This window comes from Hippocampus zosterae, chromosome 4 (genome assembly GCF_025434085.1).
Source record: "Hippocampus zosterae strain Florida chromosome 4, ASM2543408v3, whole genome shotgun sequence".
Classification (NCBI taxonomy): domain Eukaryota; kingdom Metazoa; phylum Chordata; class Actinopteri; order Syngnathiformes; family Syngnathidae; genus Hippocampus; species Hippocampus zosterae.
The window spans coordinates 17,461,560-17,480,995 of NC_067454.1; the positions used below are offsets into that span (position 1 = coordinate 17,461,560).

Consider the following 19,436-nt stretch of genomic DNA (forward strand, 5'->3'; position numbering starts at 1 on the left):
TGATTTAAACACACAGGTGCAGTAAGGTTAAGTCAACACGTGCGTGTGGGAAATAGTGTTACATCATAAACAGCACTTATTGTTATATGAGCCATTTTCTGTCCCCTCCATGAAAGAACACATTTGTTTTATCTGACATATTTTAACAGCTTAATTCTGCTCTCAAGTTGCATCTCTCACCATACACGAAACCCAGTTACTAAAACCTTTTCAGCCATCGAGAAAGAGGGAAAAAAATTGAGTTACATGACAGAAATGATATCAAGGTCATTTAAGCATGGTGCCTTAGTGAGAAATAAGGTTAAGTCCTTGCTTCTATTTTTCATATTCGTTTTCAACGTTTTTAGCCATAATGGAGTGTGTCGCTCAAACCAACACTACCTGTTACTTGTATGATCAGAATAAGACCATATTTTATATTTTAGCTAAATCAGGGTTGGGTTGGGTGGATGCAAACAATTATATGGTGCTAAAAATGATATATCGCATTGTTCATTACCTGTTTTTCATGAAATCATACTCACAAATAATGAAATATTTGTTTTTTTCAAAAACATTAGCACATCTGGAAAGACGCAGATAGCCGATATATTCTGTATGTACAGGGTGAGAGTAAGCACCTTACCCCACAGTGAAAAACTGCCTCATCTCTTGTCGCCGTGAGCGCATCATCTGCTTGTATTCTCCAATGCGCAGCTTCTTGCCGTCGATGATGCAAGTCCTCTTAGGCCGGGGCTTGTATTTGTAGTTGGGGTACTTCTCCAAGTGGAGCTTACTCAGGCGGGCCTGTTCTTCATAGTACGGCTGTTTGTCCTGGTTGGACATGGACTTCCACCGGGAGCCTGCGTAGAAACAAAATGACATTAAATTATACAATAGACACAATGACATTTTCATGTGGTTATGTCTGTGTTATAATTAAGATGATTTTTTTTTTTTTAGTAAGAATGTAAAACAATAAAAATGTATCCGGTCAGTTTCGATTCACATTTATTTTCAAAAATGTTAAGTTTGAATCAATTGTGTCATGAAATTTGACACCCTTACCCTAAAGTAAGCCGACTCCCAGTCAAAGCACAAAGTAAATCAAAGTCCAGATTCACCAAGTGGAGTCAAGTCACTGGAGGGCTTTCTGTTTGTTAGTTTTTTTAAAACTGAGGCACATCTGCAATATGAATCATCATCGCATTACGACTCATCATTTGTCTTTGGACCGCCACGCACCAAGTGCCATGACCAAAATGACTCAAGTGGATTGTCATGGAAAAATTACAGTTGGTGACTGTTCCAGCACGCCAAGCGATTGAGCACGGCACATCGACTTGTGTGCTGCAATGGAAAAACTAAGACCCTGCTTTGGGTTTTGATACTCCAGTAATTGCAGTGAATTTCACAAATGAAGATTTTTTTTTGTGTGTGAAAATGCATGGGTATTTTTGATTGGCTGTTACATCTGTGATGCTGCGTTTCCGTTCACTGGCGGTTACGTAGGAAACCAGCGGCCAACGGTTGGCCACTCATTAAAAATTTGTGGCCAAACCCTGCACACTGCGCTACAGTTCTCTTAAAAGTTGAAGCTGAGTGTTTTTACATTTTAATATTAACAGTGGTTAACTTCTTTTTAAACAGTTAAAAATGTTCTTCTAAAACATTGCCTTTACAAGGATTTTCTATTCTACAGACATTTTGACCCCTATTTGGCTCATGGGAACATTATTTCCAAATATCAGGTTGACCATTGGAATGTATTGTTTCACCTCAGACATTACAGGGTACTGTATTCCAACCGACTTTATTTGCTGTTTGAAAGCGCAAAAAGTGTTTTCCATTCCACACTGTCTGAGTGGCTTTAACACTCGAGTGTGACAAGAGACATTCTCTGGTGTCAGGCCGTAGGGAACAACAATCCAGTGTACAGTGGGTACTTGATCTGTGTGAGGGCCTCCGTCATAGCACTTTTCACAACTAGGATGGATGGACTACACTGTTGAAGGGACAACACAGATTAAGCCTTTGCCTTTTTTTACTATGAGAAGTGCTTTTGCTACATCTTTTTTTTCATATTGATACCAGTATGAGTACTGAACATTTGAGTAGTCACCAAAACTGATATTAAATACTGATACTTTTGATACATAAAATGCCCCCCCCCAAAAAAAAAGAAATGACAGAAATGTTTTTTAAAAAAGATCAACCTCTCCCAATATAGCATTTCTTTCTTAAAATCACACACAAATAATGGCAATTTTCGGTTACCTTTTTCTATTTTAATCCATATATCAACAGAAATTGCATCTGACTTTGTATAGAAGGCATCTCTCAGCATTGTCTTTAGTTCCCGATCGTAAAATAGCCACAAGAGAGCCACCAGTATCGGTCGCCGTTGCGAGTCATCCTACCTTGAAATATGGCCAGATATCGGCCCGATAACAATACCCGGTATCGGGTATCCATACTCGCCCATCCCTACCTAATACAGTATATACATACTCCGTTTTAAATACAGGGGAAGGTGTTTGGACTTCTGAACTTCTATAGTTGTAACGTAACAACAGCATTCGGTATCTTGTGATTTTGGGTCTGTAACCTGCCGGAACCTACCCAGAATCTTGCTTATATTGGAGTTGTGCATGTCCGGAAAGGCCTGGAGGATCTTACGACGTTCATCTTTGGCCCACACCATAAACGCATTCATCGGCCTCTTAATGTGCGGCTCGTTGCTGTTCCTCCCTCTCGACTCCCTGAAGACTCTGGCCTCGGTTGACCCAGCGCCTCCTGTTGGCCAAAGATAGTGGTTTATTGGCAGTGCCATTGACTTGATGGGAACATAGAGTGGCCGGAACAGTGGGAAGAAGAGCGTGCGAGGCGAGACATTAGATTAATGACAAGACTTCTTACAACTGGCCTTCAGTTACTCTGATGAACTTACACACCGTAAACATTGACTGTGTGTATCCAGCAACTCAACCCAAGGCCCACCCATTTTTATAAACAGCTCCCAATAGAGAGGCTTTCTTTTGCCTTCCAGAGGGCCTTCTGTATTTTCAGACTGTGATATTGGGCAGACTTTCAGACTCTGTGACAGTAAAAACTTGTTTTTTATTGCTGAAAGAAGCCTACATCGTAGAAACGACATGAAACCTCCTATCTGGAATTGTTACGACATACCGATGAGTGTACCTTTCTGTTACTTACTTTGGCTTATTATTTTTGGACTCACAGATCTGAAATTTGTTTTATTTGCAATGATATACTATACATTTAAACCTCATGTTGTACAGTATGACATTTATAATCTTCTTACTTATTTATTTTCTATTTTTAAACCTTTATTAAACCAAGGTTTTCTGCCTGATAAAAACACAAATATGGAGGGGACGAGGGGGGGGGGGGGGGTTTAGCCGCAATTGCCTTATACTGTATATGAAGGAGTGCCAGTGAGTGAGCCTGCGAGTTGCCAAAGCAGGCCACCCAACCTGAGAGTACAACTCACAATGGTGAGTCAGAGCTTTACAATTTGTAATGAACGTCAGGGATGCGTGGTGAACAGTATCAATTTGATGGAGACACTGTGGAGAGGCATGCATGTATAAAATATCACCGTAGACTAAAACAGGTCAAAAGTAGCATTGCTAGTACGCTTCTTTTGGACGTTTGGACACAAACACATCTTCCTTCTAAAATAAAATCCCAGCTTTATCCTTAGCTTCTTTACTATGTCCAAGTATTTGTACCAGTGTACAACCTCACTCTCCTCTCCATCAAGAGGTGTGAAAACAGAAATATGTGGCCGGGTTCGAGATCTATGTTTGGTCTTACCTGCATTTAAAACAAGTTTTAGCTGATACAGTCTATTTTGAATGAACAAAAGGTATTTTACAGATTTAACCGCCTGTGTAAGAGATGTAGAACACAACGGAGAATACAATGTTGTCATCCTCATAAAGTTGGAGTCCCGCATTTGCCGCATTTTGATCACAATTGTTCATATAAATGGTAAATAAAGTGAGCCTAAAACACGACCTTAGATGTGAATTAGGAGCGCAGTGACAGACAAACAAGGGACATGGCTGGAAGCCATGTTGGATTATGAAATTATTTTGGCTAAAGGTGTAAAAAAATCAAATCAATCAGTCAATCAATTAGTTGCTAATATGCAATCATTTGCACAGTTGGTTTTGAAGAAGCTGAAATATATGCTTTAAAGCAACATTTTCCAAATTTAAGGTCAGGACCCAAAATGTTTTGCAGATTTACTTTGTGTTTTGATTGTTTCGTACAAGTGCTCTCTGATTGTTTTTATTTCTGTATTTATCGATTTATTTATTATTTTTAATTTAAGGGGCACTCAGGCTTCTTGTGTATCAAATTAGAGACAAAAGATAGGAACAGAGATGATACTCTTTTTTTTTTTTTACTCTTATATCCTACCGTCCAGTGTTAATGACTGTTTTGACAAATACGACAGAGTATTTTGTTTTCAATTGCATAGCATTTCTATGCAGATTTTATGGCAATATATGTTTTACTGTATTTTGGGAGGCTTATGAAAACATGCCAAGTAACTATAATCAAGAACTTACACCTGGAAATGACATATAATAACTGCGGGCGATATTCACATGTTTAGCACACAGGCGCTCACAGATCTCCAATCAGTTGCTTACATTTTAGCTTGGCATCCATAAAAGTGCATGTGCGCCAAAACAAATACAAAAATGCAGCAGAGGCTTTGGGGCAGCTTCAGAAAAGGAGAGAAAAGCAGAGAAGTTGACACTTTGGGAAAATAAAGTGTTCTTCACACATTGGTGATGAGATGATCGCTTTCTCAGTCACGGCATTGACTCTCAGCAGGGCAGTGTTGCTCTCCGTATTAAACTGTACATCAAACTGATAATGATTTCTGTTTGCATGCACATTTGCTTCCTTTTATAAGTAAGATGTGAAAGAATTAAATAAAAGTACGATGAATATTTCAACAAACAAAAACATGTTGATAAACAAGGCTGGAAAAAATAAGACAAAAAAAGCCTTCCATATGCTACGATACATCTTTAATGATGTCAAGTCTGCAAAAGAAAGCTTGGGATGACTCATGCATATTTCATCATCCACATGTGAAGCCTTCTCATTAGACCATTGCACACCAGCAGCCTGGCACATATTACCTGGCCTTTGGTTTGTATTATGATTTCAAATGATAAACAAAATCACATTCTTAATGAGTAATGGTGCAGCACGGAGACATACGCTCATTCTAGCTCTTTCATTCAAGATGCTGCGCTGTTCTAGTTCAACCCCCGACCAGTTCGATGGTCTGAAACGCCAGAAGAGTCCATGTGAGAATGTTTTGGCGACCGGCTTCTGTTTCCACCACGTTCACACTTTAACAGTCAAGAGCCACATATCTCCAGAGGCGTTAGGCAAAGAAAACAAAAACAAATATTGTGACACTGCACAGAAGCTCACACGTAACTTGTACAGTCATGATCTTGTTCTTAGAAGCACAAACACGTGCTACTGAAAATTACACATTCACAAAACAAAAACATTAATATCAACGCATGATTAAATTAACTGTAAAAAAAATCTAATGATCGAGCAAGGTGTTCTGTGTGTGTGTGTGTATATATATATATATATATATAGGCCCGGTAGTCCAGTGGTTAGCACGTCGGCTTCACAGTGCAGAGGTACCGGGTTCGATTCCAGCTCCGGCCTCCCTGTGTGGAGTTTGCATGTTCTCCCCGGGCCTGCGTGGGTTTTCTCCGGGTGCTCCGGTTTCCTCCCACATTCCAAAAACATGCGTGGCAGGCTGATTGAACACTCTAAAATTGTCCCTAGGTGTGAGTGTGAGCGTGGATGGTTGTTCGTCTCTGTGTGCCCTGTGATTGGCTGGCAACCGATTCAGGGTGTCCCCCGCCTACTGCCCGGAGACAGCTGGGATAGGCTCCAGCACCCCCCGCGACCCTAGTGAGGATCAAGCGGCTCGGAAGATGAATGAAATGAATGAATGAATATATATATATATATATATATATATATATATATATATATATAATATACAATTTAAAAGATTTATTTAAACTAACTGGAAAAATTGTGATTGTTGCATGTCTTTCCTAAAATTTGATTTAAAATCAAATAAATTGAATCGATTAGACGTAAGTGTGTTAATCCATACTTGAACAATACTTCAGTTTATTTTGCGTGTATATATGTGTGTGTGTATAAACATATTCAGTCAGTCCTTTTAAATTGGAATATTCCACAAGTCATATGGTGCACAGGAAGTTACGTCATCCTCTGCAAGTCATGGGGGCGGTGGGGTCCAAAGTAACTTATTTGTTGTATATATGAGAATATTTTAACAATTTTTAGGGGTGTTTAGGGGTGTTATTTGTTTGTTTTTAATAAATAATTTTCCTGCTGGATCACTGTAATGTGCTCAGTGTTATTAGCCTACATGTCATGTGGCTGTAAGTATTTCATGTATTTTCTAATTGCTTGCCCAAAAACTCAGTCCTTTTGCTTGCATTCGTACAACTACCAATAAGGAGTTTCGGGACAATTAAATAATGACGCACACACAAAAAAGTTGCCCCGGATGGGCCACCACACTTATTGAGTAATTCAACATGCATAGTATGATATTCAAGAGTCGGAAAAAGACAGATGTACAAATGTAGTTTGAGAGTTAAAACAAGCAAAGGGCACCAACTAAGTGAAATGGTGCATTGACTGTATTCATTTATTATTAACTGTGCTGAATATTTTCCTACCTGAATCGTCTAAGTTCCATATTTTGTTTTAACGAGCCCGGATGCTTCTTTGGTGCCCTATATCAGTGTGCTCAAAGATACGCGCTTACACACATAGCAGCCCATACAAAAATAGCAAAGCACCAAATCTAAGTGTCGCCTTTCATCCGTCTTCGGTCTCCAGAAGACTGCGGGCGGAAATAACACACTAGCGCTGCTGTCACCAGAGCCCACAGTTGGTTAATTTCATTTAGCATGCACTCACTGTACAGGATGAATTGATTTCACTTTGTTTGCTTTTGACAAGCATGTTTATTGTGCAATGAAATGTGGAGTGGCGGAGGGCTGACAGTATCCATCAACACGGGGCAATCTGCTGACTGCCGGGGCCAGATGAAGGTATTCATTAGCTCAGGAGCGCAGCGCTCACTCAGACAAGACAGCCAGTGTCTGCACCCAGGGAGCGCTCGCCGTAATTTACGATGCCTCCCGGCCCATTACTCTATCACTGACACTGATTCAGCAATTTATATACTGGTGCGCATGCATATGGGCAGAGGTTGAGCCGCTTACGGGGAGGGACAAAACAACTGCCTTCCATCAGCTTGTGCCACATCCGAAGTTAACCGGCAAACCAGCCAACGTGACTTGCTCCACTGGAGGGGAGCCAGATTAGACGTTTTTCGTCATTGTTTATCCTCACCCTTTACACGGATACTCTCGACACCACTATGCAAATGCCGTGGGGTTTTACATTCAAATGAAGTCATACCCTTACAGCGATGAGTTGATCACGGCCTGGAATCTGATTTGTTACTGAAATTGGCTGAGTTGTCAATTGTCTGAATTGATTGAATTATGCCGTGTTCCAGGTTCCATAGTAGTCACTCAATAATATACTTATAATTAAGGAAACTTGTGCAATTTCAAAAAAAAATGTATAAAATGTGAGGTAAGATAATGAGGTTGCACAAGTGTGCATACCCGCTCACAGGTGCCATGTTCAGAATCAAACAGACTTTCCTACTCTTGTTAAATGGAAGTCAGCGCACCCGCCATTTAAATGGCCTCTGACAATCACCAATTAAAGTTCAGATGTTCACGTAGGACTTTCCTGTCGGGTTTTGCTTCGTAGCAGAGTCCAGTGGATGGATAGATTAATTCGTTTCCACATTGAAAAATTACAAATTACAAACCATATTCAAGACATGAAACATATTTAAACATTAAACGTTTTTACAGTGCCACTGATTAATCCAAGTAAAGTTCAGCTGTTCGAGTTGGCTTTTCCTGATTTGTGGCTTTATCTCAGAAGCATGAAGGTTTTGTGCTCGCAGTGATTGCTGTTTCGAACTGTTCATAATTCCCTCCACCTTGTCTAAGGTCCAAACTCCAGTTGAACAAAACAACCCCAAAGTATGATGATACCACCACCATGCTTTACGTAGGAACGGTTTTCATATAGCTGATGAGTAGGGTTTTGTTTGCACCACAAAGTTCAACCATGGCCTCATATGACCATACCAAAATCTTCCATGCGCATGTAGGGAAGTGTGTATATAACAGAGAGCAACGCTTTGCTTCTAGCACGTACACAATCGTGACCCAATGTCTCCATAAATTCCTGTACTCGTACTTCAATTTGTGGGAGCGGGAAAATTCACATCCCAAAAACATGAACTTCCAACCTTTTGAAGATATTGACTATAAGCCATTCGATCCCGAGAACAATTTGGACCCAGACAATAACTTCTTCAACAACAAACAAAGGGTAACAAACTCTGACTATTACCTGGATGAACAATTCAACACTAATATAAAATTGGAAAATGCACTTTCGGTAATACACTTAAACAGTAGAAGTCTCTATAAAAACTTCACAAAAATTAAAGAATACCTGACTAAATTCAATAAATTTAAAATAATTGCCATATCAGAAACTTGGCTTGATGAAGATAAAACAACTGAAATGGAAATAGAAGGTTATGAAATGTTTGCAACTAATAGAGAAAACAAAAAAGGAGGGGGGGTTGCAATATATGTAGACAAAGCACTTAAATGCAGTAAAATCGAGAGATTGACAAACACAATAGAAAACCTAATGGAATGTCTAACCATTGAAATACACAATAAAAAGGCATCAAATATCATCATAAGTTGCATCTATAGGACACCAGGAACATGTATTGACACATTCAATAAAAAACTAACAGATATGCTCAGTTACTGCAACGATAAGAAAACACGAATAATATGTGGTGACTTTAACATTGACTTATTAAACCCAAATAGACACAAAAAAACAACTGACTTCATAAATATTATGTACAGCAACAGCTTTTTCCCAGTAATCCTGAAACCTAGCAGAATAACAGTTGACACGGCCACATTAATAGATAACATATTTATAAATAAGATTGATCATAAAATGGAAAGTGGACTTCTCATTAATGACATAAGTGACCACCTGCCTGTTTTTGCAGTTTTTCATAATTATTTCGATAGAAAAGCTAAATCAACAACTTGTATAACAGAAATAAGACTAAGAACCCAACGTTCCATCGATGCCTTTAAGCAAGACCTAGAAAACCAAAACTGGACCGAGGTCTACTCAAACGAAGACCCAAATACAGCGTTTGAAGTATTTCAGTCTACCATAATCTTCTTGTATGATAAACATTTTCCATTAACTAAAGTTTCCAAAAAGTATAAAGACCCAAGTAAGCCATGGATAACGAAAGGCATAGAAAACGCATGTAAAAAGAAAAACAATTTATATAAATTGTTTTTAAAATTCAGAACTGAAGAAGCAGAAAAACATATAAGACCTATAAAAATAAATTAGTAAATATTATAAGAACCAGTAAAAGAGATCATTATCATGCACTATTAGAGCAGAATAAAGGTAACACACAAGAAATATGGAAAATACTTAACCAAGTAATCAGAAATAGTCCTAAAAAAATGGATTATCCAGAGTATTTTATCAAAGGCAAAAATACTATTTTGGAAAAAACTGCAGAAATAGCAACTGAATTTAATGAGTATTTTGTCAACATCGGCAGTAACCTAGCAAAACAAATTCCTGATCCAACAGACCTATTTGAAGTGGATAGATACGTAGAAAAAAACTCCTCCACGATGTTCCTTACTGCAGTAAAACAAGAAGAAGTATCAAATATTATAAAAACTTTTAAAAATAAAAAGTCAACTGATTGCTTTAATATTGATATGACAATAATCAAGCAGATTATAGAATATGTAGTGCGACCTTTCACACACATATGCAACCTGTCATTCAAAGCTGGTATCTTTCCATCAAAAATGAAAATTGCTAAAGTTATTCCAATCTATAAAAGTGGAGAAAAACATCTGTTTACAAATTATAGACCAATATCACTACTACCACAATTTTCAAAAATATTAGAAAAACTATTTTCTCGCAGACTTGATAGTTTTATACAAAAGCATGCGCTGTTAAGTGAGAATCAATATGGCTTCAGGGAAAAACGGACCACCTCAATGGCAGTTATGGAGTTTGTGGAAGCAATAGCCACTAATATAGACAACAAAGAATTTACTGTTGGGGTTTTCCTAGATCTAAAAAAAGCTTTTGACACAATAGATCACAGTATATTATTGAAAAAACTAGAAAGATATGGCATTAGAGGTGTAGCTTATAAATGGATAAAAAGTTATTTAGAAAACAGATATCAGTACGTGCAACTCAACAATAAAAAAACGAATCAACTGAAAATCACTCACGGAGTACCTCAGGGGTCAGTGCTTGGTCCAAAACTATTCATCTTATATATAAATGATATCTGCAAGGTCTCAAAACTATTTAAATGTGTCCTATTTGCTGATGATACAACTTTCTACTGTTCTGGAATAAATCTGAAACAGCTCCTGGCAACCGTAGAAAACGAATTAAACAAATTAAAAAACTGGTTCGACAGAAATAAATTGTCACTTAACCTGAAAAAATCGAAGTCAATTGTTTTTGGCACAAGACCAATCAAACACCAAGCTAAAATTATGGTAAACTCAATTGAAATAGAAAGAGCGTATGAAACCAAGTTTCTCGGATTAGTAATAGACTCAAAACTATGTTGGAAACCACATATCGATAACGTAAAAAGAAAAATAGCCAAGACCGTAGGGATCCTCTACAAAACCAAGGAAGTGCTAAATAAGAGATCCTTGTACACGTTATACACTTCATTATTATTACCATACATGACCTACTGTGTGGAAATATGGGGAAATGCCTGCAAAACAAACACACTCCCTATTCTCAAACTACAAAAAAAAGCAATTCGAATTATTAATAGATCAAAATATACGGAACCCACAAATCCACTATTTATTAAATTAAATACGATGAAATTTTATGACCTAGTTGACTTTAAAATCGCCCAATTAATGTACAAAGCACACAATAACCTGCTCTGCCAAAACATTCAGAAGTTTTTTGAAATTCGAGAAAGCAACTATGAATTAAGAGGTACCAACTTATTCAAAAAACTCAAAACAAGAACAAACATCAAGCAAAGAAGTGTATCTAGCAAAGGTGTTAATCTGTGGAATAATCTCGAAACGGACCTAAAAATGAGTAAATCGCTTGCTGAGTTCAAAAACAAATTCAAAAAAATAGTACAAACAACCTACACCAATCAGAGTTAAAATGATAAATTCTAAACATTAAATATAATGATAAATCAGAACTAAGTTGATAAATAGAGAAAGGTATTGCAATATCCATTATGAATACAAGAGAAAATTGACACAAGAGTGCCAGTGTGAGGATGTATATAATCCCGATACAAACCAAAAGTTGTGAAAATATCACGGTTAAGGGTAAAGTATGAGCCTTAATGGAGACTTCTTATTACTTTTTCTTTTCTGATTGATATAAAAATGATTTAGTAGATATAAACACATAACGGGGTAGGACTAGATAAGTTTTTTTACTTCATCCTACTCCCTTGAACATAATAACTGTGTTGAATGAAGACTGATTTCTTTCTTTTACTTTTTTATCTACCTTATTTTCTGTCAAATTATTACTGTATATGTTTTATGTTCAATAAACAAAACCAAACCAAACCAAACCAAACCAATTTAACAAAAAGAAAGCCACCTTCACATGGGGCTCATCAATAGTATGACCGAATGTAGCTACAAATTGACATCACACGCCAGTGAGCAGATATACACACTCAACTTTGGGATTTACACACAGTAACAAATGCGAGGGAACGTTCATGTTTATAAATGCAGCGACAAGAATACTTACAGCAGCAGATCGGGGAACGGCTATTCAAACATGAGAGCGTGCATTGCATTGTCAGGTAACATATGACCGTATCAGGCACAACCTGCACATTAGCGTCCCGTCTCATTAAATCTCTTCAATTCCCAACAAGCGATTGACTGCAATAATGTTTCAATCTTTCCACTTGGAGGTCGCGACACAGCTCTGACATTTTGCCCATTAGCATTAAAGCACAGTTTGTCTTGGAGGGGCAGGACATTTGGGAATCAGTTAGGCGGATGTGCGATTGTGTAAATAAACACGGATCTTTAGCAGTGACAGAGGCTGGGTAATACTTTAGTGCTGTTGTGTTGGGGATAACAAAGAGGTAGTGCTGCTTAATAGAATTTATTGTGATTCATGAGGCCCGTGGCTCACGTGCGACAGAGGAATATTACAGTCCCTTTTTAATTTGTCTCTCCTGTAAACCTTGCAGATGAACAGCATGAATTACAGTGAGGGAAAATGGCTTTATGTTTACAAGGGGGAGGAGGTGGGGAATAAAAATGTTGAGAGGAGAAAAGTGAAAGAAATATAGCCCATGGACTGCAGGTTCAGACTTGACCACGCACCCAGCCAGAGGGTAGCATTGCTCTAGTCGTCTCCACCTCTTTGCATGTCTGCTCCTCGGGCTGCCTTCGGGCACGCACGCTCCGTGTGTGGAAAAAGGCAGCCTTCGCCTTCATTTGCTGCGCACGGAGGAGTCAAAAGCCAACTTCTTCTCAAATGCGCGTGACGTGGAAAGATGCGGTATTTGACCACATTTCAACATGTTACGCCAACCTTGGGCATTGTAGCTGACATGTAACACTGCCAAGATGATAAACGGGCGTAGGCCTCTCGAGTAGAATTGGCTCGGGAGAGTGAGCCCGCTATTGGGCAAACCTGTTGGGATCGTTGGTCACACCTCTGACTGCAGGCGTTTAGCGGCGACAATGAAGCCTCTCCCTTGGAGCGGGATCATGTTGGATTAATGTGTATGGGCAAACAGGACATGACATTCGGGGTGCAGGCTGCTGGAGCCGGAGCTCAAAGCATGCTAATTAAAGTGACACAAATTACGAGAGAGCAAAACCCCATTTAACATGTCAATCCCCCCCTTTTTCTTCTTCATTAAGAATGTGTGTGTGTGTGTGTGTGTGTGTGTGCACCCTCACAAACACGTGCAAACGCACACAGACAACATGCTTCAACATGTCGCTTGTGCTTTTGTCATGTCTATTGTATTCGAGTCTTACCTTTCATAACATCATACTTTGCACAAACATGCTGACGGACATGCTCACAATTTTTCAGTCATGAACATTTGACGAAATGTCTTGATGGGCTACAGAAGTGCTTTGACTTCCACGTGCCCCAACTTATTTATTTTTGCATTTGTTTGGTCAAACTTTTTTGCTTTGTGTTGCAAAAACATCATTTTGCATTGTGTCTGACACATTTGACTTGATTGCAATTTATAAAGCCATTGTTTCACTTTCTTTTAGTACGTTTTATCATGATTTTATATTTCACAATACATTTCTTTTATTGCTTTATTCAGAACATTAAACCAACGTGTGTGGGGAGTTTTTATGGAGTTATGGCTTTTCAATCATTGCAGTGGAATATATACAGCATATATATATATATATATATATATATATATATATATATATATATATATATATATATATATATATATATATAGAGAGAGAGAGAGAGAGAGAGAGAGAGAGAGAGAGAGAGAGAGAGAGAGAGAGAGAGAGAGAGAGAGAGAGAGAGAGAGAGAGAGAGAGATTTGCACTTATAAAACAGGTAAATTAAATCAACAGATTTTTCGAAATCTTTTTATCCACATTTCAACATGAGACAAAGACAATGACGTTCAAACACCCTAAAAGATAATAAAAAAAAACAATTGGCTGACTGTTTTTTGGCACATTTTTGTCTTTGTTGTAAAGGACATTTTTTTTGTAAAAGAGCCAAATGTTCCCACTGCTATTCACACTGTTAAAATCAGACAATTAATCAGGTATTGAAATTTTACCCTGCAAAATATTGTGATTGGCATCGGCCTAAAAAAAAATCAGTCTCAGTAGAGCCCTAATTTTATTTATATGTTCTTGCCTTAAATGCTTTCAGCCACAATTCATCAACGCTCAATCCCGCCTATTAGTTTCTATGGATCAGCTGGGCTGTTTCTGCTGTGATAAATTATTAGTATGACAATCCCGACGAAGCCTTTCTGTCCAATCACAACGCAAGCTCCAATCCCACGGCCTCAGCGAGTAAAAGAACAACAACAGACCGCCTTCAAACAATCACATTTGGAAACGCTCCGAGCTCCACCGTACAGAAAGACAAGACCAATCATCTGCAACAAGAAGAGCTTTGGTCTTCTTTTCTTCCTATTCCACAAGGACTTTTGCGAGGCGTATTCATATCATTGCACCCGACGTTTACATTCATTCAGTTTTCACCTTTCAACACCATCTTGGTTCTCCTCTCTGGAGCTTCGGTGATGAGACGCACGGCCACAACTTCAGCAAGTCATCAATGACACAAAAGGTCTGCGGTCTAATATTTTTATCAGGGCCCCGAAAAGAGTGGTGAGATCACGCGTGCGGCTCGTGGCTTTGTAAAATGGAGGCAATCCTATCCCTTTTCCATACCTTGGCCACAACTTTCCAGTCTGTGCTGTTGCTGCGCGCTTTGCAAATATTAGCTTAAGCAACTTAAAGCCTTCTGTGAGCCGTTGTGATGACAGAGTCGCCTTTGCACACAGAGCCTGCTCAGTGCGGCCGCTCGCTTCGGGAGGGAGCCCTGCATCACACTAAGGGGCTTTCACACCCTATGCAACGACTGGGAGGTACGACGTGCAATTTTCCTCCTCGTGAAACTCCACTACTGAGGAACAAGTGTGCTCTCGATAAATCCCCTCTTCTGTCCACGTTCTGTTGAAACAACGGCTAAAAAACTGTCACCCTCCTTTCCCCTCACATCTGGATGACTTTTGACCAGAAAATAACTTAATCATAGCTTTGTCAATAATTAAAGAGCACATGCAACTGCATTTAGCTAGATGCCTGTATATATCAAGAATATCATGCCAGGGAACGACTGGTTCAAAATCTTTCCAAGAGGGTTTTAGGAGTAAAAACGTTGTGAGTAGAGTTAACACTTTGTGGTTCACATCATAAAATCCTGATCCCCATCAATCAGCAATGTGTGTTTTGCTCTTCTACCGTATTCACAGTGTTGACGGTGTATTTTGAGTTGTGCCTACTCGCCTGACGACCAGCCTTCTCCCTCTGGGAACAGGACCTCTCCTCTCCTTTGACCCCGGTCTGCTCCTATAATCCGTAGCCCAGTGGGAACGCGTCTGGCGTAAGCCTTTTCCTTGGCCCCGTCAAGGAATTAAAAGGGCACAACTGTCTTGGTGTGTGCTCCTTTTCAGCCCTGCCTGACTCCAGCATCGCTCAAGAGGGAAGACTCCCTCTGCGAAAAGGAGCACGAGAAGCGCATCCGTCCGCAGAGGAGCCGCACAATTTCTTTGGATGACTTCACTCTGTGTCTCACACGGGAAACACAAATTGATCGGCACCTCTAAAATTTAGGGCAAGAACCATTATTCACATTATGTGAATAATTCAATAGCCAAAAAACAGCTAAAGCAAATCCTTGTCCTCAAAGCTCGCAATGAATTATTTTTTCCAGACTAATGTTACTGCTGACTAACTCATGAAATAACGCAAAAGCGTAAATATGTAAAAGACATCATGGCCAATGTTTGGGATTATTTCACACATAAAATAGATGAAGTGCAATGTGTCTACAATCAAGCAGAATTGGCTTACACAACATCACATCTACGATTGCCCACACCAAATAATGTAAACATGTTGAGATAATTTAATATAGCCTATCCTCACTTCTTCGACGGTATCTGGATGCACCATAGGTGGTCAATGAATGACACAACCGCCGGTGCATTTTCTGTTGCTTTACCGAACAAACCGTAACAGAATCAACACATTCATACACCCCAGTCGCTGCACCGCCATAATGTATGCACGAGCAGTCAACACACAGACCGGCTAATGTTTAGCCAGTTAACAACCAGATTTCCACTCATATTTGCTGACTCCCATGACACTTACCAGGCACATCCCCGTTTAATTTTTTTTTAAGTCAAACACATTCAAAGTCACAGGTACTACTGTATTGAACATGAGAATGGCGCAAAATAATACCCACATCTCGTATGATTTTTTTATTTTTTTTTAGAACGCTTTTTCAAACTACAACATATGTATTTTTAAATCAATCAAATTCATTCTAAAGACTTGGTATACTAGCCTCAGCCCTACTCAATTTCATTTTCATGAACCGGGACACTTGAATTTTTGCCACAGATGTAATTAGTCAATGCGGTGTCGAGGGGGTGTGATGCCGCTGCAAGATGTTGGGTTACATTGTCCTGAGAAATATCTATCCTCCTTCCCTAAGACACTCTGAAGTATCAAAGATGAGTCACAACCACTTTCTTCTTTGCTCTTGCTCTCAAATGCCATGGAAACAGCCACAAATATTTATGCCGTACAAACACTGGTGCTGTGTGCGGACTGCTTGCTTCTGTGAAAAAGCCCGGGCCACAAAGAGAGGTGACGCTTTGTCACTATGGTGCAAGCAAAATTTACTCGCCTGTGCCCAAGACCTCAAACAAGCACAACGGCAGCGAGGGTCCAAGTTTGGAGAAAAGCCAGCTTTGTCCTAAGGTGCCCTTGTCCTCCAGCTCACCTACCTGTGAAAACCTGAATGCCTTTGGAGCAGCATTCATCCCAGCCCCCACTTGTCTACCGTGCACTCATTTCTACACCAGTCCAGTGTCAGTCACGTGGAGGTGTACAAAATATACTGGACAAGTTCGGTTGGGTTAAAAAAACGCTTTGTCAAATCTGAACTTGAGTCAATTAAATTTTTTTCCCGATAATCGATTCTATTGGTCTGTCCCCAACTTGTCAGTTATTTTTACCGATGATGAACCAATGAAAGCGTTGAAAATTCCAGTCACTCTCTTAAATGCTCAACTGGCTGAGAATTGTTGTCAAACTATGCCTCTCCCTAAATCGGTAAGAGCCATTCAGCATTATGCCGCCTTGAGACTAAAAGTTGGGAAAGTCAGGAATGACTGAAAATGAAAAAGGTTTCAAACATTTGAGTTAGCTTGTCTTGATAAAAATGGATCGCTCTAATGCTTTGGTGAGGAAGGAACTGGTTAGCCGCAAGCATGAGTGTGTTCAGATTAATTACCACCTGTGAAACTGCTTAATCAGTTCATCTTTTTAGCTATTACCTGACTCTTGGCTCTTTAAAAAAAGGTTTGGGAAGAACTTGTAAGCACATCCGTTTGCGTTTATGAAGTATTAAAAGGCTCTTGTCAGGTTAGAGGGTTAGCTTTATAAATCAGTGAAGATTGGCATGGTCATCTGGTTGCAGCATATCCCCGTTTGTGTGTTCAACGGAGAGACACTTCAATTTAGATGCTCCTGGCATTATCACAGATGGTATAACATACGAGCAGAAAACATCAAGGCTGGCAAAATTACACAGCTCATTTTTACGAGACAACTTTTGTTAAAGATATCCATATCAAGGTAGAACTGTCTTTGGGTCGAAGCGGACAGGTACAATAAAAATATATATATATATACCTCAAATAAAAATACATATGTCCTTACCGTCAAGCTCCTCGGGCCTGGTGAGGTCAATGACTCTGTGGCCAATCTTCCCGTCCTCACCCAGTTTGCCAAGGTGGTGCCCGATTCCTTCAAAATGTGCCCTTTCCTGCAAATAAAGAACACATATTCAGGAACCACACAATATATTACTGTGATCGATGGTATTATCATATGCTGCAATATTATGAAAAGTCAAGGGAAGACTGTTTCACCAGAGCTTGTGGTGTGTCATCAGTATGATGGAGGGCAGGGGGGGACAGTAAGAGCCAGGGGTTGTTGTCAATAGATTTATTTTGTGATCCTGAGCACACAACGGGCTCGCGGCTGGCTTTGCGAGGCTGTGATTTCGTCTTCTCACAAGCCGCCCTTCTGGCCGACAGCGCCCAGAGCGCTGCCACCATCATTTATTCAGCATTTTCCCGTTTGCCATGTCGGCTCTTGAGCTCCGATTAAACTTGGCACGGTGTTGTACTTGACGCACAATGAAACCCTGTCATTCAGCGCCCCGTGACAATATTAAATGTCATGTCCATGTGCATTTACAGAATAAAATAACAGCCTTTGAATAGTTGATGCACATTACACTTAATGTATTATGCAAGGGGGAGAGTGCCGACTGCCGCCGGCTTCATTGTTGAATGACCTACTTCCTCAGTGAATAGACAGGGTTTTAGCAAGAGACTGTCTCTTGCTCTCCAAAGATCCAACTAGACGGACACTTTGACTCTGCACGATACAAAGAATCTCCCCTTCTTCCCTTCCATCCATCTTTCGCTTGGATCACACTGAAAGGAAGGCATGTCACCGCCAGTCCAAATGACAGTCTTTGTTGTGCGCCCTCTGCCAACAACGTGTTGTCACGCTGACCTCTGCCACTTGTATCTAAACTGATACTCAGGTAGAGCCCCGGCACAATGTTAAGAGCTCCCCTGCTGTGCACGCACAAAACACTCACATTAATCTTTAAGCCCCTTCTTTGTAATGCATCACACCGTTTTGTTTGCGCATACAGTACATAGTCCTGTGCCGCTGTGGTGACAGTGAACAACAAGCTACACATTTGCAGAAAGAAATCTTCAAAAAAGAGGCCTGTTTCATGCTACTCCCTAATAAAGTTTACTGTCAATGTAAACATAAAAAATGAGAATTATGTGAATTCCAAACTGCCATCAGTATTGCCTTCCTCTCATTTAATGCTGACCAATAGGGATTCTTATATTTGGCAGAATAAAATTCTGATCATCGATTAATCAGCTGTTTGATTTTAAAATATCATGACTAAAATTATTTCTTTTTAGCGCTTTAATGCTTACAAAAATAAAGCTGTGAATTACAGGAAGAATATTACTTTACAATATTTTGTTCAATAAGATTTGAGAGAGCAAAATCAGATTTTTTTTAAATGATTATCTTAGGGGGGCTAAATATTTGAATGTTGTTATCTTTGTCTTATGTTGTCATGCACTATGTTTAAGATAAATAAAGAAATAAATTTAAAAAACACAAAAATTGCCATTTTATAAGCTAATATCATCCCATTAATCGGTCAGGCTCTAATAACAATACTCAAATATTCTTTATCCTCTCTGAAAACAACTCTCGATAATATTACTGCAGCTTACGGAGAAGCATTTC

General features: G+C 39.3%; 1 protein-coding gene across 6 annotated transcripts in view; it reads right to left on the reverse strand.

Annotated features, from left to right (window-relative positions):
* The window catches only part of sox6 (SRY-box transcription factor 6), a 152,063-nt gene that overhangs the window by 6,001 nt on the left and 126,626 nt on the right, over nt 1-19,436 (reverse strand). For all 6 annotated transcript variants that reach the window (XM_052063633.1, XM_052063630.1, XM_052063632.1 and 3 more), the window contains 3 exons: nt 17,802-17,907; nt 2,602-2,775; nt 626-842 (listed from right to left, as the gene is read on the reverse strand). In XM_052063633.1, coding sequence (XP_051919593.1) covers nt 626-842; nt 2,602-2,775; nt 17,802-17,907 — 497 coding nt within the window. The remainder of the gene's footprint in view (nt 1-625; nt 843-2,601; nt 2,776-17,801; nt 17,908-19,436) is intronic.